The 24,050-nt window shown below is 37.3% G+C and overlaps 1 protein-coding gene across 1 annotated transcript in view; it reads right to left on the reverse strand.

Moving 5' to 3' along the window:
* thoc5 (THO complex subunit 5) overlaps positions 1-7,729 on the reverse strand; it is a 58,662-nt gene extending 50,933 nt beyond the window's left edge. The window contains exons 1-3 of the mRNA XM_083124153.1: positions 7,614-7,729; positions 7,371-7,507; positions 2,903-3,037 (exon numbers count right to left, since the gene is read on the reverse strand). Coding sequence (XP_082980279.1) covers positions 2,903-3,037; positions 7,371-7,507; positions 7,614-7,623 — 282 coding nt within the window. The 5' untranslated portion in view covers positions 7,624-7,729. The remainder of the gene's footprint in view (positions 1-2,902; positions 3,038-7,370; positions 7,508-7,613) is intronic.
* Positions 7,730-24,050: the final 16,321 nt, after the last annotated feature.

Raw genomic sequence — 24,050 nt, forward strand, 5'->3', positions numbered from 1 at the left:
GATGATCCGGTGAAGAAGAAGATACCAAATGATTGACAAAAAAAAATGGGTCCTACAATGCTACAAAGCGAAAGGCTCAAGTTCAAACAGCATGGATTGATTGATTGATTTGGTGTTTTAAGTCCACTTTATGCTCAGTAAGGCTAATTGGTACTGGACTTACAAGTTTAAAGTGGGATCCGAACCACTATGTGCCTCCATCGGGTATCGAACCTGGGACCCCTTGATTACAAGGCAACAACGCTACTACTGCACCATCGGAGATGCCCTCAAACAGCATGGATGTTGCAAGGAAAGACCTGCCCCTGGACAGAAAACAAATGAATGAATCTCAAGGTAGGAACAAGTGCTTCTTCTGCTTTCTCTTGCAGTCACCCTTGCGGCTCCCACACACATTCAAGATTTTAGCCATTTATGGAGGAGAGGTGATTAACACTACACTCTGGCTGCCTTTAACCCCACGGTAACCATTTGTTACAGACTGGGTGATTTCCAGAGCAACTTTTATGCAAGACAATTAAATGAACATGTAGGACCATTAGATAAAGGATGGCAAATATTATTGGAAAATACTATCAAAAAAAAAAAATTACAATGTTTCTGTGTGGAATCCTGAAAAACAAACGACAGTCACATCACAACAAACAAATGTCCAACAGGAAGGGCAGCCATCTTTACTTCCTGTCAGCCACATTGAATAAGACTGTCCGATGACAACCAGAGATGAGTAGGAAGGAGTGACAGGGCTCTGCATTGTCTTCTATTTTAACCTTTTTCAACTCAACCTATCTCCCCTTGATTTAAACTTCGACTGTTCTTGTCTTATCTCCTGATGAAGCCACATGCTGTGGTGAAAGCTAAAATGGGAATCATAGAACTTAAGACCTTCTGTAAACAAAAGCACGTGTACCTTAACAGTGTTGCCAACTTATGAAAATAAAATATCCCACATAGCCACAAGGTGCAAAGATATACCATTTGTCAAACGACGTGGAATAAGCATTGTTTCACTGATGACCTGTTGGGAGTTAAATGCACATTTTACCTGGTGGCCGATTTTCGGACTCGCCACCGAAGTTCCCTGGTTCGAATCCCGGCATGGGTGTTATTTGTGAGTGTCCCTTCATCAATTTCATCTGACGATCACTCATCCTCATCATCAGGATTAGCCAAAAATGGAAGAAAAGCGACGCTAAATAACAAAAATCAAATATAAAATACAACTAATAACAAATGTGTGTGGTCGATCTACATCTCGATGCCACACATTCCAGTATCCTCCAGAGTGTACCTTAACGTTTCTAAAGATACATCATCCAAAAACACACTTGTATGTCCTTGTCACCCAGTTCAAAAATGCTGGTTTATGCAGCAAAGACACCAAGGGAAACTAAAATGGCAACTTAGTGAAGCATTGTCCCTGGCAAAAAAAAGTGGGGAAAGAAGATAAACAAATATTTTGAGGCAGTCACATTTTTTGTACCCTACATACAAAGTAAGATGCACATTTGGGGGTGAATTCTTAAATATTATCACTTCTTCCTCCCTTGTTGAGAGGTGTTCTTTTTAATTCAACCTCCCCCACCCTGACAGCCTGCCCTCACCTTCATCGTCACGACTCGCCCTCCTTCACCCACTAAAGTATTCCGGAGTGTGAACACCTCTGCGGCCCCATCCCCCTCCTCTTGAACAAGAACACGTATCTAATCACTTCTCGAAAATTTCTTATACTTCAATGTGTATAAGTTAAAATAGGAATATGTTTTTCCATGGTATGTAAAATTAAAGATCGGGTGAAGTGTCAGTGAACAGCATTCAAGAACAGCTGACGTGAAGTGATACTTTACTCAAAGTGAAAGGGTTTGTTTACAGAGGGTCGGAAGGTTAGTGATTTCGACTTTAGAGGAAAACAGTAAGTACATGCCAAAACTGACTTGATTTCATACATGTTGCATTGGAGCAAGTACTGAATTTGAATCCTCAAAATTTATTGATGTAAAAAAAGAGTAACGGCTCTCTTTTTAGGTTTGTTTGTTTAAAGTGGGATTCAAACTACTGTGCAATTTTCCTCCACCAGGAATCAAACATAGGACCCCTTGATTACAAGGTGACATTACAATCTTGCCTTTGGGAAGATCAGTTAGTGCCAATAGGGTCATTCAATGTCAATTCACAGCCCCCCCCCCCTTGCTCTGCCTTTCATGCATCCATTAAAACATTATTTAAAATTTTATGCTCTAAAAATTTGCTTCAATGATATTGTGAAGCTAGAATTGTATATTTTTACTTAATTTTAAAAATATAGAATCCGATACCCATTTTTAAAAATTTTCAGATATAAGTTGTCATATTTTCAGAAGAAATGAAAAAGCCATCAATTTTATTTCTGGGTAAGTTAGATGATATATCTAAGTTCACTTTAACAGTACTTGTGTTGACATTGCACCTTTCCCTTTCAATGATAATTCAAATTCTAGTAAACCATGTTTTTGGTTCAAAAAAAAATTAACATAATATTTTATCAAGTTATTAGTGCACTAAAATATAAATGTGATACGTTGACATTTTTTTCTGGAATCCTTATTGTATGGTTATCATTGTTGTGAACTTTCAAAAAGATTGAATAATTTAAAAGGGGGATAGAATTATTTTTCTAAGACACTGCAGCTCACACTTGGAGGATCTGGGAACGGAAGAACGGATGAATCACTCAAAGTTTGAGGAGCTATAAAAATGAAATCAGATAAGTTAGAGACAAAAAAAATTATGTGGTTTCTCAGCACCATGGAACGATTAAATGTGACAAGTTTCATCAAAATCTGAGATCATGGTCTGGTTGAACTAACATGGAATGACCCAATAAACAAATCAATACAGACCTATACCCAGCAGCAGAGCTCACCTTTTCACCTTTCTCCTTTAAGAGAAGAACATCCTTCATGAGGGAACGGATCTCGTCACAGGTAGAACGGAATAGCTTCATGTCTTCTGCTGGGTCCCTGACTTCTGACTCCTGCTCCTCGTGCTGGATGACATTCTAGAAGAAACGAAAAAAGGTTCATTACATAAGCAAAAAAAAAAAACTAACGAAGAGTTATGTGTAGCCCAACCAAGAAACACACATACAGGGTGCCTGGTCACCATGACACCTTGATTTTCAAATCCAATTCAATTCTTATTAATAATTCAAGTCATCTTTCATTTGATATACAACATTATACTCCCGGTATTCTGTAATTATACGAATTCATGATGAAAGTTGTGCGAATTACTCACAATTTTAATATAAATATATTAATAACTTATCTTTAGCGAGTATCTATGTAACTTCTGGGAAAAGGGCAAAAATATGTTATAGGGGAAAGAAACATTGAAAAGGAAGAATTTATTATAGCGGCAGAAGGGATAATATCAGTAATTGACGACTGGGAAGATAAGAAAGAGGTGAGACGCAAGATCCATGACGTCATAGAAAACCAGATTAGAAAAGAGAATAACAAGGGAGGAAAAAGTGGGAGAGGGAACGTTAAAGGAGAGGAGGCATAAAGATGACATAAAAAAGTTGAATAAGGTTAAAAAATGGGCAAAAGACAGTAACGTGCATATTATACGATCTGACAAGGAAAATAAGATTGTCATAATAGATAAAGGTGAATGTAGAAGGAAATTGGGGGAATGTTTTGACAACAACGATTTTAAGATTGTAGATTTGAATCCAATAAAAAGAGTAAGACGAGAAATTAAGAAAGGCATAGAAACCAGTATAACAATAGCAAGAGTGGAAAAGAAAAAGTTAAAAGAGGGGTGTAAAAAGGAGGAAATTCCAACCACTTTCGGAATTCCAAAAACCCATAAAGAAGGGATTCCCCTTCGACCTATCATTCCAATGTATAGCCACCCGGGTTACGGGCTTGCCGAAACCCTAGTTGAAAGAATTAAGAGTGGGGGAAAAAACAGAATTTAGTATTAAGAACTCCATGGACGTCAAAGAAGAGATCGAAAAACTAGAAGTTAATAACTCCAATCGCGTTGTGAGCTTTGACGTCGTTCATTTATACCCCAGTGTTCCTAGAGAAAAAGCAGCTGACGAATTGCAAAGATGGTTAATGAATAAGGGTATAGATGTCGTCGAGGCATGGGAATATGTTAGATGGTTTAATCTGTGTACGGGGTTTAACTATATTTGGGGAAATGGGAGGATATACATTCAAAAAGAAGGGTTAGCAATGGGGAACCCAGTATCAGGAATTGTCTCTAGTATATTTATGCACTTTATCGAAAAGACAGCACTTAGCCTCATAAACAGGGGAATTAAGTTCTACGGCAGATACGTGGACGATATCCTTGTTACTGGGGAGGGGTAGGAGGTAGAGAAACTATTCGAAACCTTAGGGGAACAAGAGGAAAGGACAAAATTTACTAAAGAAGGGATGGATGACCATAAGATTAGTTTCTTAGACCTGGCAATTCAACTAGAGGGAAAGAAAATTCGTACAGGGGTTCATCATAAGGCATTATCGGGAGACCTATATATCAACAAAGAATCAGCCCATGCCAAAAGGACAAAGTATAACGTCCAAAACATCTTCCTGCGGGCTCACAGATTATGTAACAACCAAGCTGCTTTGCGTAAAGAAATTGAATGGATAATGAGAATAGGAAAGAGGAACGGATACAGAGAGGAGGAGTTAAAGGGGAATTTAAGTAAAGCTAAGGTCACATATGGGAAAGAATTAGAAAGGAATAAACAGAAGAAAGACGGAAAAGGAAAAGAAGAAGAAGTTAAGAGATGAGGAGGGGGAATTTAAATATATAGGCATCCCGTACTTTCCCGGAATATCGGAGAAAATCGAAAGACTTGTAAGAGGATATGGCATAAGGTGTGGAATACGAACTCCAAAAACTTTAGAAAAGCATTTCACGGGGTATAAGAAAGATAGAAAAGAGGAAGAAATAAACGAGGGAGGGATGAAGGGTGTATATGGATTAGTTTGCCAATGTGGGCCAAACAGGAAGAAGCATGAATATTCGGTGGGGAGAGCACGATAGGGATATAAGGGAAGGAGTTCCCAAGACGGGGCTCTCCGAACATATCCTTGACGAAGATCATGTAATCGCCAAACGGAAAGTGCTTAGGGAAGAGGAAAAACCTATAAGAAGGAATGTATATGAAGGGTCGTATATATGTAAGGGAAGAGAGCATAGGCGTAGCTACGGGGTGTGCCGGGTGTGCCTAGGCACACCCTAATGGGCTGCTGTATCAAAGAGAATTAAAGACAGATATTTCAATGAGAGAGAAAATAAGCGACAGTTTGTAAGAAGTTGAAAATGTCATTACTTGGCACAAACGTGTGCATTATCGCTGATGAAACGAGCGTCTACAGATTTTCGATTTGGAGAAAGAAGATATTTACTGCATTCTACTCTGTACTGCAGCGCTTTTCTTCTATACCTGTCACAAGCTGCACGTGTGTGAGAGAGCTTTCTCCAAGCTTACCCAAGTTAAAACTAAATTAAGTGCAACTCAGAAGCAGGATAGATTGGAAGCCCTGCTCTTGCTATTTGTGGAACAGGAAAAAGCTTAGTCTATTGATGTAAATGAAGTTATTGATGAGTTTGATGTATTTGTTTGTAACATTTATGAACATTTTGTGTGTGTGTGTGTAATTTCTATGCAATTTGATTTTCTACTAAATATTTTCAGAAATTTTCAACACTGTCATTTAGTGAATTTATATTCCTTTACAAACATCAGTGCAGTTAAAGAGCCAAGTGATTGTGTTGCAAAATATGCTATTAAAAAGGTACAAGATATATATATATTTTTTGCTTTGTGCACACCCAAATATAAAGTTCTAGCTACGCCTATGGAAGAGAGAATAAATTAAACAGGGATGGTGGGAATATCGATGAGATGTGGGGGAAGATGTTCAAGAAGTGGGATGGGAAGGAATACGTAAAAATAGGAATTAACATAACCCCGGATGTAGCATGACAAGCTCAAATGGAAGAGGAATTCTCGCTGGACTTGACGTGAACTGGAATGGAGGAGGAGTGGGGGGAAATGGAGGGGAGGCACCCGACCTCGCGCTCTACGAGGAAACTTTGGAGTATTGCAATTGCAGCACACGCGGGCCGTGGTTATTCACAGTTTTAAAGATTTAACATTCCAAGGAGCAGTTTCTAATCGGGGAAACGTTTTAGATTTTTATTGCTTTTTAACCACACACCTTTTACCAATCCTATATCATGTACCTATGGAGAGGTCGGCGTGGTTATGATTTATCATAACCGAAATGTGAGCAGCCTGAGGAAGGGAGCAGTTGCGTCCCGAAACGTCGCAGAAGTTACATAGGGTGACCAGATATCTGTTGACCAAAAAGAGTATAGTCTATAGGTTGTAGGTGCGCAAAAATCCCACGCGACTTCTTGACAGTCTAATTATCCTGCAAATTATGCAAAATTAAAACTTCCTTTTTATTTTACACTAATTTTGCACAAAAAACTATATTTTGTGACTACATAATATCTATTTTAATATTCTGATGCAATTCTTGAATATTCTAAAGCAAATTTCTTCGTATGTTGATGCATATAATTGGAGGAGAATATTTACACACCAATATTGATCAATATTTTGAACAAATTTTAATTATTGCAATTTTCAAGTATCGGTATCGGTGGGAATCGGTAAGAGTATCGGTTCAAAGTGGTATCGGCTCAGTCCTAATCATTATCATTAAATTTCAATGAATTTGAAATATGTTTTGCTTATTGATGGAATATGAAAATGACACTTGAAATTGTTCATAGGAAATTCTCAGTTTGTTGACATCTTGACGTTTTCTGTTCTGTGGATTTTACGGCATTTTTACGCGTAAAATAATGAATGAAATTAAATAGCAAGGAAAAGAGTATATTTGGGAATTTTTGCAAATTGAAAAGAGTATAGAGTATATGTACCTCTAAAAGAGTATGTCTGGTCACCCTAAGTTACATATATACTCGCTAAATGTAAGTTATTAATATATTTATATGTAATTATACCTCGAAGGATTTATAAAATGACCATTTACAATGATGAAATCGAAATTAAACAATCGGAACTTGGGCCAAAATTGCTTTTGAAAAGTGGTGAAAGTGGTCCTTGATGCGAGGAATTGGACATGATATGGTCACATTTTGGTACTAAATATCTCGGTTATTTGTGGTTTCCGCATATTGTAATAAGTTTTAGGCATAGTAAAATATCGAAATCTGTACATTAAGAAAAAAAGTCGAAATATTTGAGGGCGTACGATCGGTCAGCAGCACCCATTCTACCACAAATTTTGTAAAATTATCGAAAACTCTAAGTCGTATTAACTTACCTTATACACATCAATTTCAGGTAGTTTCACTGCTGCAGCAGCATTTGTTGCGTTTCCTTTCCTTCTTTTCTTAATCACTGTATCTCTGCTTTCCGACATCGTTTCTTTCGCATCTGATTTGTGCTTCCTCTTTGCTTCTAAAACAAAAATACCCTAATTATAATTTGAATATACTCCAGCACCAGACCTACAACTACAATTCACGACGGCACTACTAAATACAATATACATCTCTACACGTACCGCTCTCCATTTAGAATGAGATGCTTTGTTGATTTATTTATAGTTAAAAAAAATATTTACACGCACGTAAGATGTGTTTACTTCGCGTTCGCGCCGGTGATAGTGATCTGTGGATGTGATAATGGCATACTTAACTTTCTTTCTGTCGGGAGCAAGTAGTAAAGTCCGTCCAAAGCTCCAGTGTGACGTCATTCCTGATTCGCGCGTTTTTACGTGTGGCTGGCTGTGACCGAAACGTTTAAAGTAGGGGTTTGCGGGATCCAGGGTTGGCATGTTTAAAACAAAAGTGTTTAAAACACTTTGTTTTAAACGTTTAAAACACAATGCTTTGCTTTTTTTAAAATGTTTTAAACGTTTAAAACTATGTGTTTTAAACACATTTTGGTACTTGATATTTTGTAGTCTTTGATAATGTTTTTGTTTGGCAACCTTGTCTTTTCATTGAATCTGTGTCAATTATTCCGTGCTTTACGGATCTCACTTCTCGCACAACACTTGAGCAACCTTATGTTAGGGCCGAGTCTGCTGCCACGCACGTGTCAGCAGTAAGAATAAGCTTCAAATTTGCTCCTGCCACATAATTCGTCTGCTAAGAGGATGTTACAAATAGACGAGAGAAATGCAAGTTTATGATTAATGGGAATGAATGTACAGGTAATTTAGAACTTTTTTCTTTAGAAAGCATTTAACGATATTATTTTAATGCTAACAGAACCTAACCTAACTACGAGAGCTAACTAACTAACTCCCTAGCCTTCTTAAACCCGAAGGTTCATGGCTGCAGCAACACAGGCCTTCTATGTTTCCCTATCTTGAGCAAGTTCTATATACTCTTTTCCATCCCTACCGATTTCCCTTAGGTCCATCTCAACGTTGTCCCTCCATCTTCGTCTTGGCATTCATACAGGTCTCTTACCATCAGGTTTCCCAACAAGAATCCTGTAAACTCCTCTTTCCTCTCCCATTCGTGCCACATGGCCTGCCCACCTAAGTCTTCTTGATTTAATTATTCTAATAATATCTGGACATGAATACAAATTATGTAGTTCTAAATTATGTAACCTTCTCCACTCACCTGTCTCCTCATCCCTTTTAGGTACAAAGATTTTCCTAAGGATCCTATTTTCAAATAGCCTCAATTTATGTTCCTCTTTCAATGTAAGGGACCAAGTTTCACATCCATATAATACTACAGGCAAAATTACTGTTTTATATATTTTAACTTTTAGTTTCTGAGATATTAAACGAGAAGACAAAAGTTTATGAAGAGAGAAGTAACATGCATTTCCTGAATTAAGCCTACTTTTTATTTCCTCTTTAATATAATTTTCATTTGTTAATTTTACTCCTAAGTATTTGAATTTGGAAACTGGTTCAAACGTGTTGTTATCAATAATTATATTTTGATTATTACCTAACACTTGGTTTCGGCCTGTAAGCATATATTTAGTTTTCTCTTTGTTAACTTCCAAACCTATCTCTTTAGCAGTTTTGAAAAATATTTTAACATTATTCTTAATTGTATTCACATCATCTCCCAGTAAGTCTACATCATCTGCATATGCTAACAACTGAGTCATACCATTTAATTTTAGTCCTTCCTTAGTTTCTTTTACCTTCCTAACAGCATATTCTAAGGCAGAATTAAAGAGCAATGGAGATCATGCATCTCCTTGTTTTAACCCATCATGAATTGTAAATTTGTCAGACATATTAATACCCACACGAATTATACTTTCTGTTTCACTGGTGCATATTTTTATCATACTAACAAGCTTCTTAGGTATTCCAAACTCTACTAATATATTATATAATTTATCTCTTTTGACCGAATCATATGCTTTTTTGAAATCAATGAATAGCTGATGGACATTTTGATTATATTCCCACTTTTTTTCAAGTGTCTGTCTGATGTGAAAAATTTGATCTGTAGTTGATCTGTTACGTTTAAATCCACATTGATAATCACCTATAATTTCATTAGCATATGGGGTTAGTCTTGTTAAAAGAATGTTAGATAATATTTTATATGTTGTTGAGAGTAGAGAAATTCCACGGTAATTATTGCAATTCATTTTATCACCTTTTTTAAACACAGGAACAATTATGGATTCTTTCCACTGTTGAGGGATTTCTTCTTTATTCCATATTAAACAAATTAATTTATGAATTTGACATATTAATGAATTTCCACCATATTTAATTAACTCAGCTGGTATTAAATCAATGCCAGGTGCTTTGTTATTCTTTAGCCTTTTACTAGCATCTTTAACTTCAGTCAAGTTAGGTTCTGGAACGATAGGTTCTGCTGTGTGTACTTCATTTACTTCTGATTTATGTCCTATATGGACATTTAAAAGGTCATTAAAGTAGTTCTTCCATCTATTTAGAATATCGCTTGGGTCAGCTAGAAAATCACCGTCTTTTATCAAGTTTACATTAGGTTGCCACACCTTTCTAAACTCATTTACACCTTTATATAAATCTCTGATATTTTTATTTTTGCTGTTTGTTTCAATTTCGTTAATTTTGCTTTTCAAGTAATCTCTTTTTTACTTCTAAACGTGCGGTTAACTTCTCGCTTTATTCTATTATAATTTTTTAGATTTGTATCATCAGAGTTATTTAACCACCTAAGTCTAGCCTGATCTCTTATTTCTATTAGATTATGACATTCAATATCAAACCATGGCTTACTTCTTCTTGGTTTATGGTATCCAATACTTTCTTTAGCTGCTGATTCTATTGCATTACGTTTGCGCTCCCAATTCTTATTTACGTCTGCTTCATTTATATTTTCATCATCATTTAAATCCTGCAAAACATCAAATCTATTTGACAGTTTAATTTGGTAATCTTTATTAATTCTTTCATTAGTAAACTTTCCTGTATCGAATTTTAGAACTTTTAGATTTTGTTGCTTATGATTTATCACTGAGAGTCTTTCTCTTAATTTAGCAGAACAGATTCTGCTGTCTGCAAATGGCTCACCAACCAGCATTAAGTCTTTAGATTTATTACGACATTATAAATTCAATAGAACTGTAGTAGTTGTCCAATACAGAAGCCAATACATTTGGCTGCTTTACCCCCAACTAGTGCAGCAGCGAAACAGCACTCAATGAGAGTTTATCACCAAGTTCAGTTATGGTATGGAAGAGAACTGAATCCAACTGACTGGGGTTGGAAGATGCAAAACGGTTTCTTGATCCCCGTGACAACTGATTTGGTTCCAGCTCCCACATCTTTACTGAAACTGGTTTCGTGCAATTGCAAGAAGGAATGTGGAAAGGCATGTGGTTGTCAGCAGGCTGGACTAAAATGTTCCCAACTTTGTGGTGTATGTTGTGGTGACGAGTGTTCTAACTATAAAATATACAGTGACATAGAAAGTAAAGACACAGATGAAGAGGAGGTAGATGCACATTTTCATACTGCAAACAGTAATATTGCTAAAAAAAAATCGTCTCACACATGACAACGAATATTATTCACAAGAACTTGATTCAGAAGAAGATTAAAACCATTCTCAAAAAAATATGACCATATGTCAGTATTATCTCAATTGTGATATATGTTTATTTATCTCAGTTGTTATAATATATCGATTTTTAAAAAGTATATACCATATTTTTCCTGTGTGTACATGTGTTTGCGATTATTCGTTACAAGTCACGAAATAAAAGTGTGAAACTTCAATCAACACCAGGCCAATTTGATTACAAAATAATGGGAGAAGTTTCCACAGAGTTAAATTTATTTTTTACATTATTGGATTATATTGGTTACATTTATTTTTTACATTATTAGATAGGTTGGTTAAATCACAAAAAAATATCTTATTACAGTTATTGGAAATTTTATTTTCTTTAATTTATGTCTGAACACATTTTCGGCTCAGCCTTCACCATTTTTAGTTAATAAAGCAATTATGATCAAACGTCACCGTTCATCCGCCATTTTCCAATATGGCAGCCAGAGCACAACTCGGATTGTCGGGGACTTTTAGTATGTTGTTTGAAATACCATACTGGTGATATCTACCAATTTTTATCTCTGTTGGAATTTTTTCCATTCTTTTATGACATTTTGCCTATTTTTACTGTACTAATAAGACAAAGACCGATACCTTATGTTCGAGAAAGCTTTTTAATTTTAGGCTAAATGCCTACGTTGTTAGATTAGGCAGACTAGCTATGTATGCTGGAAACTAATATCTGAATACACAAAGCGTGATTTTGATCATGACGTGATTTTTTCTCTTGCGATACGATTCATTGGTTTGTATAATAATAATAATAATAATAAATTTTCTTTATTCAGCGGGCGAGGTTCAGCCAAGGGCTGCTCTGCCACCTAACCCTTGTCAATATGATAATATATATGAGATGATATAAACTTATGGAAACGTAAAAAAGAAATTAAAAAATACAGAGATACAAACAAATTAAGAAAAAAAATACATAGGAATTAGTTGCATACAAAAAAAAAAGTGTAACTAGAAATACAAAAGACAATAGTAATAATAATACAATAATACAATTCCATATAGTGAGTGACTTGATACCTTCAGTATGTGCCCCGACTCTGCCATTGTTCCATTAACAGCAGATCTTTTATTTTACCTTTTAAATTTAATGGGTTGTTTACTCTAGCGATATTTGCAGGCAATGCATTCAATGCATTTCCCTACGGGAATGCATCTTCTCAAACAGGTACTGCGGTTTACCTTCTGTCAGTATGCCGCGTATAAAACAGAGATAGTGCAACTTCCTTCTGTTTGCCATGGTAAGAACCTGATTATTATTTAAGATAAGAATGGAAGAATATGATCGGATCTTTTTGCTTGAAAAATGTATCGGAAGCACGCATTTTGCATCATTTGTATTTTTTACTGAGCTTTTGCGAGAATGAAGCGCAGATGCTTACTTTTGGTAACATAATTTTGTACTTTGGAAAGATAAATTGATCTGGAGAATCTATTATGACACTGCAGGTTGTTTTCTGCTATATAAACTATTCAGGCAGCAGGGTGGCGGCAGCCCTGTTGTGTCACAACGCTTTTGATCGGCAATTGTTCTCCCATTTAAATACATGGGGAATTTGATGCCGAACGTACTGCTATTAGGTTAAATTGCAAGTTTAATATCATCTTAACCTCAAAAATGATGTCTGAACATGATAGTTGAATAATCAGCGCTGTAAAAATAATACTTTTTAAAAGACGATCGTCAACAACAGAAAAGATATCGGAACTCAAAAAAACCTTAAAATTTGCACAGCACTTTTTTAAGTCACTTGCAATTTTCACAATTTAAGTGATCTATTGTTGTGAATCCGGAAAAAGAATAATGCATAATAATTCCGCGCGACTGTACTTTTATTTTTATAGTTGTTTTTAATAACTGACTTTTTTCATGTGATATATTTTTCCATGTAGCTAGTAAATATGGTCCTTTGTTTTATATACACACATTTATCGTCAAGAAGAGTTATTACAAAAAATATTTTTTTCTTCTGTTTCATGTCTCGCAACCTCTAGGGCTATCTAATTTACAGGAATGGACATTTCCACTCAATTTTTGTTACAATTTTAAAAACTACACCCTGGAAAAATGACCCCTGCAAGTTCTCGCGTTTCTCTGCGTCCAGTTTAAGGCAGAAACGAGACTTCGAAAGTTGCGAGGCTAGCGTTGCGCTGAAAACACGCCGCCGCCATGTTACTACGTCACTACTTAGGGAGAGCTCGTTTGTCGTCTGCTTCGATGTCCAGTTCCGGATGGGTAGCCCACGGTGAGCGAACACGTGCAGCAGTCTTACAAATCTGTACCGATTTAAATAATGGAAGCAGGAGCGATAAGAGAAAGGAAAGCTATGCTTTGTAATGATCATTCTTCTATGAAATATCCGTGCTGCTCACGTGCAAGATAAATAAAAGGTTTCAGCTGCGTGTGTGTTCTCAGGCCATGCGAAAAATGTTGCTTATAAAATTGGTTGCTGACCAGACACTCAAAAATATTTTTTAAACTTATATTTATCGAAATTTACCGTAACCTCTGTAGTGCAAAATAAGAATTTTCACATTCTTCACTTTATTTACGAGTATAAAGCCTATTTAACTTTCTTTTCCATTAAGCAATTTCAGTTTGTGTTCCATTTCTGTTGCGCAAATTATGATCAAATATTATTGTGCAGATAAGAGAAAATACACTGAGAAGATTACATTAGTTGCACAGTACATATCTATACTTAGTTTATGTATAATTATTACAAGAAAATAATATGTATAACCATGGGCGTATTTAAGGGGGATTCAAAGGTGCCAACCCCCGTCTTTTTTGGTTCAGTAAAATTGTCAGAGTTAGCTGTTCTATCCGCTTGTTCATAAAAATTTCTTCGGACTTATTTCATTCTCTTAAATTAGAGGGAGGGAGAGAGAGAGGGGGGAGGGAGGGAGAGGGGGTGCAGAGACGAATAGGACGGGATACGGATGGGAAGGAAATTTCGTAATTCCACACACCAGATGGGACTGCAGACTAATGTCTGCAATTTCCTGATAGTTTCGGAATTTCTGCGATAAGAAACTGCATTGAGACTGTCAAATCAGTAATTTTTCCCCCTCGAGTCATCTTAAAGATATTTGGTTTCTAAAAACGCAGTGACACAAGATTAACAGAAAAGTATCAATACTAGCGTGACTTCGTGACTACATACACACAACTTTGTCGGGTCCAGCAGCCCCTGCTCCCCAACAAGCTTCCGGCCAGCAGTGTCCTGGATTTTCACTTACGAAATAAAGCAACCCTAATCATACCAAAAGTTGATCCATCCCCCTTCCCCCCCGCGAAATATATATAACGCCCATGTGTATAACAATATCCCATACTGAAATGGTACGATATATTTTGAATTTTGTACTGCGAAAAAAAGCCGCCTCATCTCGTTACCCCGAACGCATTAATTGGTTGGTTCACAACTTCACCACTAAGAATCCTATCGAGACGAGACATAGCAGCCTTGGTCTCGTTCTCGTTGAGAGTTCTAAATGTCTGTCTCTTGTTTATTTGTAAATGTCTCATTGACAGTCTCGTCTCAATTTATAAATATCCGTCTCGGTTTGGAAGGGCAATTCTCGTTCTCGTCTCAAGTCTCGAAAAATATAGAATTAACAACGTATGCAAAGACTTATCATTATAAATACAAAAAAAAACCTTTCTTGCTCGAGACTTTGGGGACAACTAAGGGGTTGCTTCTATTGTTAAGCCTCGGCTGGATGTTTCTCTCAACAGCTGAAAACTGCTTCTCCTTCTATTGACAAAATCTCCTAACATATGCTTCCAATTTCGATGATACTCTGCAAGGCTTTTCTAGAAGGATACACGGAGTGATGTAATGAATAAAAAATCAATTTGGGATTCTAGTTTGGCGTACCAAAAATAGGAAATTCAGCATTAATTGGATCTAAAAGCAGCTTTAAATGGGGCGTTCGAAGAGTTTTAAACCATTTTAGCATTTAAGTTCAATATTGTGCATCTTAGTATCGTGAATTTATATAGATAATTCCAAGCGTTTGCACAATATCTTCAACAGAAATTACATAATTTTATTAAAAAGAAGACAAGTATTTAGTTCCCACGCCTTCTGCAAGTTCGAGGATTTTCCGCTTATGGCGCTGCTGTCGCTTCTGGGCAATCAACCCTCTGAATGTGTATTCTCCCATCTGCGGCACCGGTCATGTGCCGCTCGGACAGGCCCATAGCCAGGCAGGGCCCAGGGGGGGCTCAGCCCCCTTGACAGGTAAAACTATTTTGTGTAATTTGTTTGCAGTGAAAAGTGAAAATGTAGACAACAGAAATTATTTTGCTCACAACTTTGGTGAAGGATATAGTGTTGCCCACGGGACGAGACGGGACAGGCTTTTAAAAATTCGAGACGAGACGAGAGTTATCATGTGTCCCTTTGACAAACGAATATTTTCGAGACGAGACAGCATTTCACATCATTTCCACGAGACGAGACAGGCCAAAGTCTCGTCTCGTGGGCAACACTAGAAGGATAAATTCAGGGAACATGAACAGCAGCTATTACATTCGTTCATCTTATTTATAAGAAGAAGTCTTAAGTAGCGGCAAGTATTTAGGAGATTCTCTTCTCTAGACTTCAGAAAGTTTATTCACAGGGGAGCTTCTTTATCTGTACCTTCGGGGTGCAAGGGGTGATTATTTCACGTAATACACCCAATTGTCAACCTCACTTCCACGTAGTACACCCTGGACTGCTTTTTTGCAGACTAACGAGTCTCTGGCGACTGACCCTATGGCCAGTATAATTCTGTATGTTGTCCCTATATGTGCTCAGTTCCTCTTTACAGCCTCAGCTTTTAACCGGTCAGAATATTTTAAGATTTTAGTTATGCAACGTTGCAAGTATGTTATTTGTTATAGTAAGGGGCTGGACTCCGCATAACGTGACGGGTGCAAAATAGCCTAAGTGCTGACGCACCCAAAATTTTAAATTTCAAATTCAATCAAATTACCTGTACCTTCGTTACCCCTGTTGAGACCTCCCATTTATACAGAAATCTGTGACTTTCAAGTCATTATGCAAATTCCCTCCGCATCTGCGTCAAAGGTCAACAGCTTCAAAGTTTTGGGAACAAGGGGAGTTTTATTGTGTCGGCCGGGGAGTGGAATGTACGGTAGGCACTATAATTGAATATTGTCCACCTTTTCTTGTGTTATATAAATATCTGTATCATCAAACGTAGTATGGAGTGTGTAGTAAGGGATGATGTCAGTAGCAGTCAATTAACACCTCAAGTAATATTTCAAAATATATAGAAAAATGTAGTATTTGTGTGATATTTCTAAACACAAATAATTTACCTTCATTTAACACTGTTAAACTTTTGAAAAATGGACTTGATATACAAAGCCCCCCCCTGATAACCCGTAACCCCCCCCCTGGAGATCAATTCTGGCTACGGGCCTTTCAAGAAGACTTAGGTGGGTAGGGCATGTGGCACGAATGGAAGAAGAAAGAAGAGTTTCTTGTTGGGAAACCTGATGGTAAGAGACCTGTAGGAAGGCTAAGACGAAGATAGAGGGATAACGTTGAGATGGACCTAAAGGAAATCGGTAAGGATGGAAAAGGTGCCCAGGATAGGGACAGATGGAAGGCTTGTGTTGCTGCAGCCATAATCCTTCGGGTTTAAGAATGCTAGAGAGTTAGTTAGTTAGTTAGTTAGTTACTACATAAAGGAAACTACCTTTCGAAAAAAAATGATAATAAAACCAATTGACGAGTTTACCATTTTCTGCTTTGCTCCAGGAAGTGAGCTACATTAAGAAATGTTACACTTATTTACCTCCAGAGACATGACCAGGATTTTCGAAAAAGGGAGGCATATAAGAATACATTTATTAGTAGTCATCAAGGACGTATCTAGGGTGTCCTGACCCCCCTCCCCACCCGAAAGACTTATTAAATACGAAAATTAAATAATGAAAATACTCGTTTAGTATTTGTTGTATAATTTCCTCTGAACTTATTGGAAGACAAGGATTATATTGAGATCATACGGCTTTGAAGGACAGGAAGGACGTATTTAGGGGGGGGGGGGTTCGGACCCCCCCCCCAAAGACTTACCAAGTACTTAAATTAAGTAATGAAAATATTAGCATTTGTTGCATAATCGATGGTTATTAATTTCCTCTGAACTTTTTAGAAGGCAAGGATTATATTGGGATCATACGGCTTTGAATGGCCTTACAAGGAAGATTTATGTACACTACTACTCAAAATAATATGCATACGATATTAATCAGAAACTTACTTTTCTCCAACTACATGTAACATAATTTTTGTTATTCGATAAATATTAAATTATTCATATATTTGACATTAATTCATTGCCAGGGCACTTGTTTTTATCTAAATTATTCCGATCTTAACTACAGGTAAGCTACGTAATGAATATGCGATGTTATATCTATATTCTTATACAGTATTTTTACCTATTCGTGTAATAATAATATAATATTAATTTATGTATTGTAATTAGTATTAATTTTATTTCATATAATTATTTTAATTTAAACATTATTATTATTATTATTCCTAAGACACTTGGTTCAGACCACCCCCTCCCCGAAACATATTTCTAGATAAGTGCCTGGTAGTCATCCCTCATTTCGCCATCTAATCCAGCCATTGACGTTCTATTTTTAGGAATACTGGGCCAACGGGGGGGGGGGCACCAATCCCACCCCTTAAGCACACCACTGCTTACATCAGTACAATTTTTCTTCAGGCATCTGAGATGCAAATACTTTTTGAAAAACCCATGTCTTATATACGTGCATGTGCAATATATACATGTATGTACACACACATATATAAATTTATATTGTTAATTTTGCAGGGTAGCCACAGAAAATGTTAACTCTGTCGCTTGCATAGTTACTCGTTAGATAGTAACCAAGTTACAGTTAAAGTTACTTAGCTAAAAAGGTAGACAGTTATCGCTACTTTAAACTGTAATTTACTTTTACAGTTACTTCATTCTACAGGATGGCCCAAAAGTCCCGCACCATAGTCTGGATTACAATATTTGTTGGCCACCATTGTCAAAACACCACTGTAGGCGATCACACATCGCGCTCGCAGGATTTTGGTCACCAAGTCCTGCGAAATAGCACGGTCCTCAGAAGCAATTCTCTCACACAGATGGTGTTTGTCCATGAATCTCACACTGTCCACCTTTCCTTTTAGGTAGCCCCACACTGCAATATCCACTGGATTCAAATCCGGGGATCGGGGAGGTCATTCCACGGATCCCCTACTTCTAATCCATTGATGGACGTTCTCAACCAGCTACTGACGAACCTGCTTACCATAATGGAGTGGCGCCCCCATCTTACATGAACCACTGTGGAAGTAACCCAGTGAAGTCCAAGTCGGGAAGCAATGTGTCTCCCAACATAGTCAGGCATTTTTCGCTGGTGAGAGTGTATTAAAAAAAAGTAGGGGCTAACGATACGGTCTTTCCACAGACCACACCACGCCATGTGATATGCCTATGGTGCGAAAGGTTTGGGCCACCCAGAGATATAAATCTTTTAACGTGTAGCATGTGTGCACTAAAGCGGGCTGTTCTTTCCTTTACAAATTAAGTTCAAACGGTAGCATCAATTCCCACCCAGTAAATTATACGAGGACGTAGGCTACGTACCAAGCGAGTTTTGGAGGGCCAAACTTAAAATATTTTCAAAAATCATGTAAACATTTTTTTCAATGTCCACTTATTTTATGCAGCAGTAGTTACAATCTTAAATATTTTCAATTTATTGCCAACGGATGAGTAGAATTGTCATTTAAACTGCTCACTGGCATGTGTTGTGATGAAAGCTGTCATCAACTTTAAACCTACTCAAGTAGCTACTAAATTTATGAAGGTCGAAGTTTCTTGGAAATTCCAATTTTGATTCCAGCAATGGGAAACTTAAATACAGCTACGAGGGATAATCGGAAAAATAGAATACAAAGCCTGTAAATTCCAGTAGGTATTTAATAGACGAATGCAAATGGACTCACGTGAAAGGATACTTCATACATTACTTCTCAAGATTCCCCAATTCAGGCATTTATCTCTGCGCTTCATGAAGTTCATGATGCCTGTCTCACAGAACTCTGGGTCCTATTGTCGAAGCCAAGCCCTTACTTCATGTTTAACATCATCCGAGTGAAACCGGTGTCGTTGCAGCGCCTACGAACAGCGATTCGGAAAAAGAGGTCCGGACTTCTCAGCACAGGAGTCGTTCTGCTTCATGACAACGCGACTCCACGCACTGCTCACAATACATGTGGTCCAACATTTACCATACTTCCCGGACCTTGCTCCGAGCGATTACCATCTCTTAGCTCCTTTGAAGAAGCATCTCGGCGGACGCCTTTAACTTTGATGATGTTGTGTAGAACGAAGCAAGGGTTAGGCTCCGACATCAGGACCCCGATTTCTATGAATCTCATGATTAGGATTTCTCTGTGCCGAAATCATAACAGTAATGACAACAATAATATGCTCACTATTTCTCTTTACACACACACACGTTTTATATGAAGATTATGATCTTGTCGAAACTCTTTTCGACTTTATCTGGGCACGGCCCTGTGAAATATAGAAGTAAGGAAATTCAAAATAAGCCCTAATACCTGAGCAAAAGGGACACAATAGTCTACATTAGCTGGTGACAAATGTATACAGGAAGATAAGCTATTATTTATATATTTTTTATGAAGACACAATTTTATTCAGTGCTAACGTAATTTTACCAACAATAATAAAATATTGTTGAAACGTATCTGTATAATTAAGTATTTTTTTCATCACTCGTCAATTATTACCTGGAAAAGTATCTGAGTTACAGTTAATCATTTCAATTTTGCCGCCCTGGAAATTTGTCGCTCTCCCGGTCCCCTCCCCTCCCCCCGGTCTTGCGTATAAGAAGGTGTTGCATATTCAAGAAACAGTGTTAAATTCTGTGCGGGCACGTTTAAAGGTTTATGCAGATTGTATTATCCTTGAGAAGCTTTATCTGAGAAGGCAAAAGGCACCGCCCTAAACTGTTTTTTGGTGCAAATTTGTGTCTTCAAACTACGTCACACGAAAATTTCCGAACAAAAAAAAGTGCTGCCTGAAATACTCACCTGTATAAATTTTACTTTTGCTGCCATGTAAGTGTTGACATCTAGTGGGAAATGTTAAAAATGTAATATTTAACTTACCTGGTTCAGACTCGGTAGATGAAGTAAAAAAATGATGTAACATGTGTACTTGAACGCCAAAAGTAAACATGAAACTAGTACTAAATCTAAGCATATCAGCTGCTTCTAGGCAAGAGGTGAGACTGAAATTTATCCAGGAGTAAAGACTGCAATTAAGACAACAAGCTACGTGTTAGTCACTACAGATTGTTTCGTATGTTGAATTTCATTCTTTCTAGTACATAGAATAGTATGTACAGTGGGATCCATGAGTATTACCGTGCAAATTGTCCGTCACCATGTCCGTGCACTTTATGTGACCGAATAAGAGTTTCAAGAATTAAAAGAAAAATCAAAACAAGCTGTTGAGAACTTCTGCAGCAGCATTCATAAAAATCCATCGCTTAAAAACACATAGGATGTAAGAGAAAAATTAAAGAAAAAGTCATGGACAATTTGCACGGTAATACTCATGGATCCCACTACATGTTTGGTTCAAGTCAACTACTGAAACTACAGTCTCTGAACAGTTGCATTCCATTAATCAAGTACTTGTTTGTTTTGTAATGATATTAATACGTACATTCTTCATTCATCTCAGAGTTGCTTTTCTTCATCTTGCCCCGCATAGTTCAACTTACCCACCCGTTGGAGCAAGTTGGCGACTTTTGTACTAGTATGTAAATTGTTCTATGTGTCTTACATAATGTTTGTTGCTATAGTTCACATGTTTTCGGTTCTTGTAGCACAATTAGGTTCATTTCCACGCAATATTCTTGGAGATATAAAGAAGAATATACGCGCAGTGACGGCGATTAGGGGGGCATGGGGGGCAGTTTCCCCCACTTTTGCCTCATTACTATGCTCAAACTTATCTGCCAAGGGTAAATAAACTGTCATTGCCCCCCCCCCCCAGTTTTGGAACCCAATCGCCGCCACTATATACGCGTATTATCATCGCCATTTTACCTCAAGTTCCTCTACCCTTTAAACACACATTAGGCATATAAATGCGTAATACGATACATTAAAAACCTAACGAAACATAATTACCTTATCTTCCTTAATCGACCAGTTCACTGCCCTCTAAAATGTGTTTGTATATTTATAGAATAAACACAACAAATTTATATTTTCAAGAAGGGGAGAAAACCAAAGCCAAGCCTTTATTCTGTGGCGTGTGAAAGGAATGCTTCAGTTGTTGTAAATAGTGACGGTGTTTTCCTGCACTTGCATTTTTTATTTGCTTCGAGGCGAGAACTTTATGGCAATCTTTAATGTCGTTTACTTTCACGACGTAGATTTAAATTCCAGCGCATATTTTTTGCCCATTTTATCATGAAAGTTTTTTTATATTGTTTCAAAACTTCCTTTTTCCTGGTTTCATACGACATCTTATCGAATGTCGACGTATCATTAACTGAAATAAATCAGAATTTTTAATTGTAATTCCTATCTTAATTCTTCCTGGTAGATTAACTAATGGCCGTGTGCACGAACGAAGATCAAATTTTAAACTCGGATCGGGAAAGGATCACTGGAAAATTCCATTGCAGGAAGACGGTTCAACACTTGATCGCGATCTAGGAACATCAAAACGAGTTTATCTTCTGAACGGCCATTCGCCACCGTTTTGGTGGCCGATCCTGGTTCACGATACTGACGCTTCGTCTGCAGGCAGTTGTTTTTGAATATAAAAAGAGCGGAAAGTGATATCGAGGGCGTGCAAACGCTATAGATGTTGAATATACAATGCTGATAATTCGAGAGTTGTGCAAAGTAATCTAAAAACTGCCAAAATAATAATAATAACTTGTGGTTCTGTGGTGCAAAGTCGAAATGTTTCTAAATACTGTACTTTCTATCCCAGAACACAAAACATGTGCAAGTGCAAGGTAAATGAGAACAGAACAATGTTACGATATTGCTACATGGTGTTGCTACACGACATGACAATATAAATATATAAGAATTAAGAAATGAAAAATCAAATACTTACCACAATACAGTAATAATAGTAATAAAATATCTTTATTGAGCGGGCGAGTTTCAGCGTAAGCTGTTCTCTCGCGAATGCATTTCGTAAGGCATTGAAGTCCCGTAGAAGAAGGTTCCATGCTTTCTCCTTATTCTTTTGTCTTATGCCGTCAGTTCTTTTTTAATATTATTATTTCTTTACACCCTACTACATCCTTGTACTCGTCGACAAGGTTGATCAGTACATTTCTCAAATTCAGATAAGTTTGCGGCCCGAATTACTTTCTTCTCCTACACGTTGATACTTTAACACATCACACTATTCGGTGGGGTTCTTGATTGTCATTTGTCGGATCATTTGAACGGAATTTCTTGAACGTCTTTTTTCGTTGGTACAATGCAAATCTTTAAACCAAGTTCATTTAGAGTGGATCAAAATTGATCCCGCTCATCTGAACTTCGAAATAATCGGCGTTCGTGCACTCGGCCATAAGAAAACCTGCGCAACGAACTGTCCGTTGAGCGGGTTTTCGTTCTGTGACGCGCGGTATAACCCATAATACCTCTTATTTCCCCAAACAATTTAGAACAGGGGGTGAGAAGGGGATTAACTTGCGCAGTTGAAGTTAAACAACTTTGAGACTTCCATGGTTAATATGGCTATCCCAATTTAAAACCTTAATTTCACTCCCTAATTTTATTAACAATTTTTCTCAATAACTATACATATCACAATATTCTAATAACAAAACCCATTACAAAACGTTATATGATAATAACAAAAGTACAGCCTCATTTTGTAACAGTGGACAAGAACAACTTATAGAAGATTAATTCTCTCATTACATTCATTTATTTATACAATTTGCATTCATTTAGGGGGAGAATACGTAATGAAAGGTCAGTCAACGTAGATCAGTCAAGTAGTGCATCAGTCGGTAGAAACTATGGCTGCAAAAAGCATGAAACGCATCTGGCCAACATGACCCGGAATAATCTACCCTTATTAAATAAATACATTTCAACGATTTAAACAATTGAAATATCAGCTATTTGGAAACTAGAAGTAAATTTAAGGCAAATCACTACCAGGCCATGCAGGTCGAAAAAGAAATACACAGAGTTACAATATACTCAGCCTACGTCGAGGGTACTATTCGTCCAACTTTCAAGTCGGCAAGGTTCTACACCATCAAACCCTAGGCTCATACAGCTCCGATGTCTACCCAATGACAGAGCTTGCTTTAATCACACGATAATACAGGTCTACTTAACGTCATTACATGAGCCATACTACACTATATGCTAGCGGTCAGCACGTCGTGTCCCATCGCCGCTGTTATCTGGCTCTAGACTAGAGTTCGCTAAGAATGCTTCCAAGTAGCTCCCAATCCTCCTCACGATGCTCTGTCAACACCGAAATGTTTTAACTCCCATCGAGAATCGAACCTGGAACTCTTCTCAGGAAAGACGAGGGCGCTAATCACCTGGCTACGCAGGAACTCTTTCTGGTAAACAGCGCTGCCTATTCAACATGACAAATCCATTTTGCATCGTCAAGTTTATAGATCCTGAGAGAGTTTTTGGTATGTGCTTAACATGATTAAATCGTATTCGGAATTAGTGGTCGAAATTCTGCTTTGCAGGTAATTTCTTATCTTTGCTCCTATCTTAATCTGGCCGTCCCTGGGAACT

The sequence above is a fragment of the Lepisma saccharinum genome, chromosome 6 (genome assembly GCF_977018435.1).
Source record: "Lepisma saccharinum chromosome 6, izLepSacc3.1, whole genome shotgun sequence".
NCBI lineage: Eukaryota > Metazoa > Arthropoda > Insecta > Zygentoma > Lepismatidae > Lepisma > Lepisma saccharinum.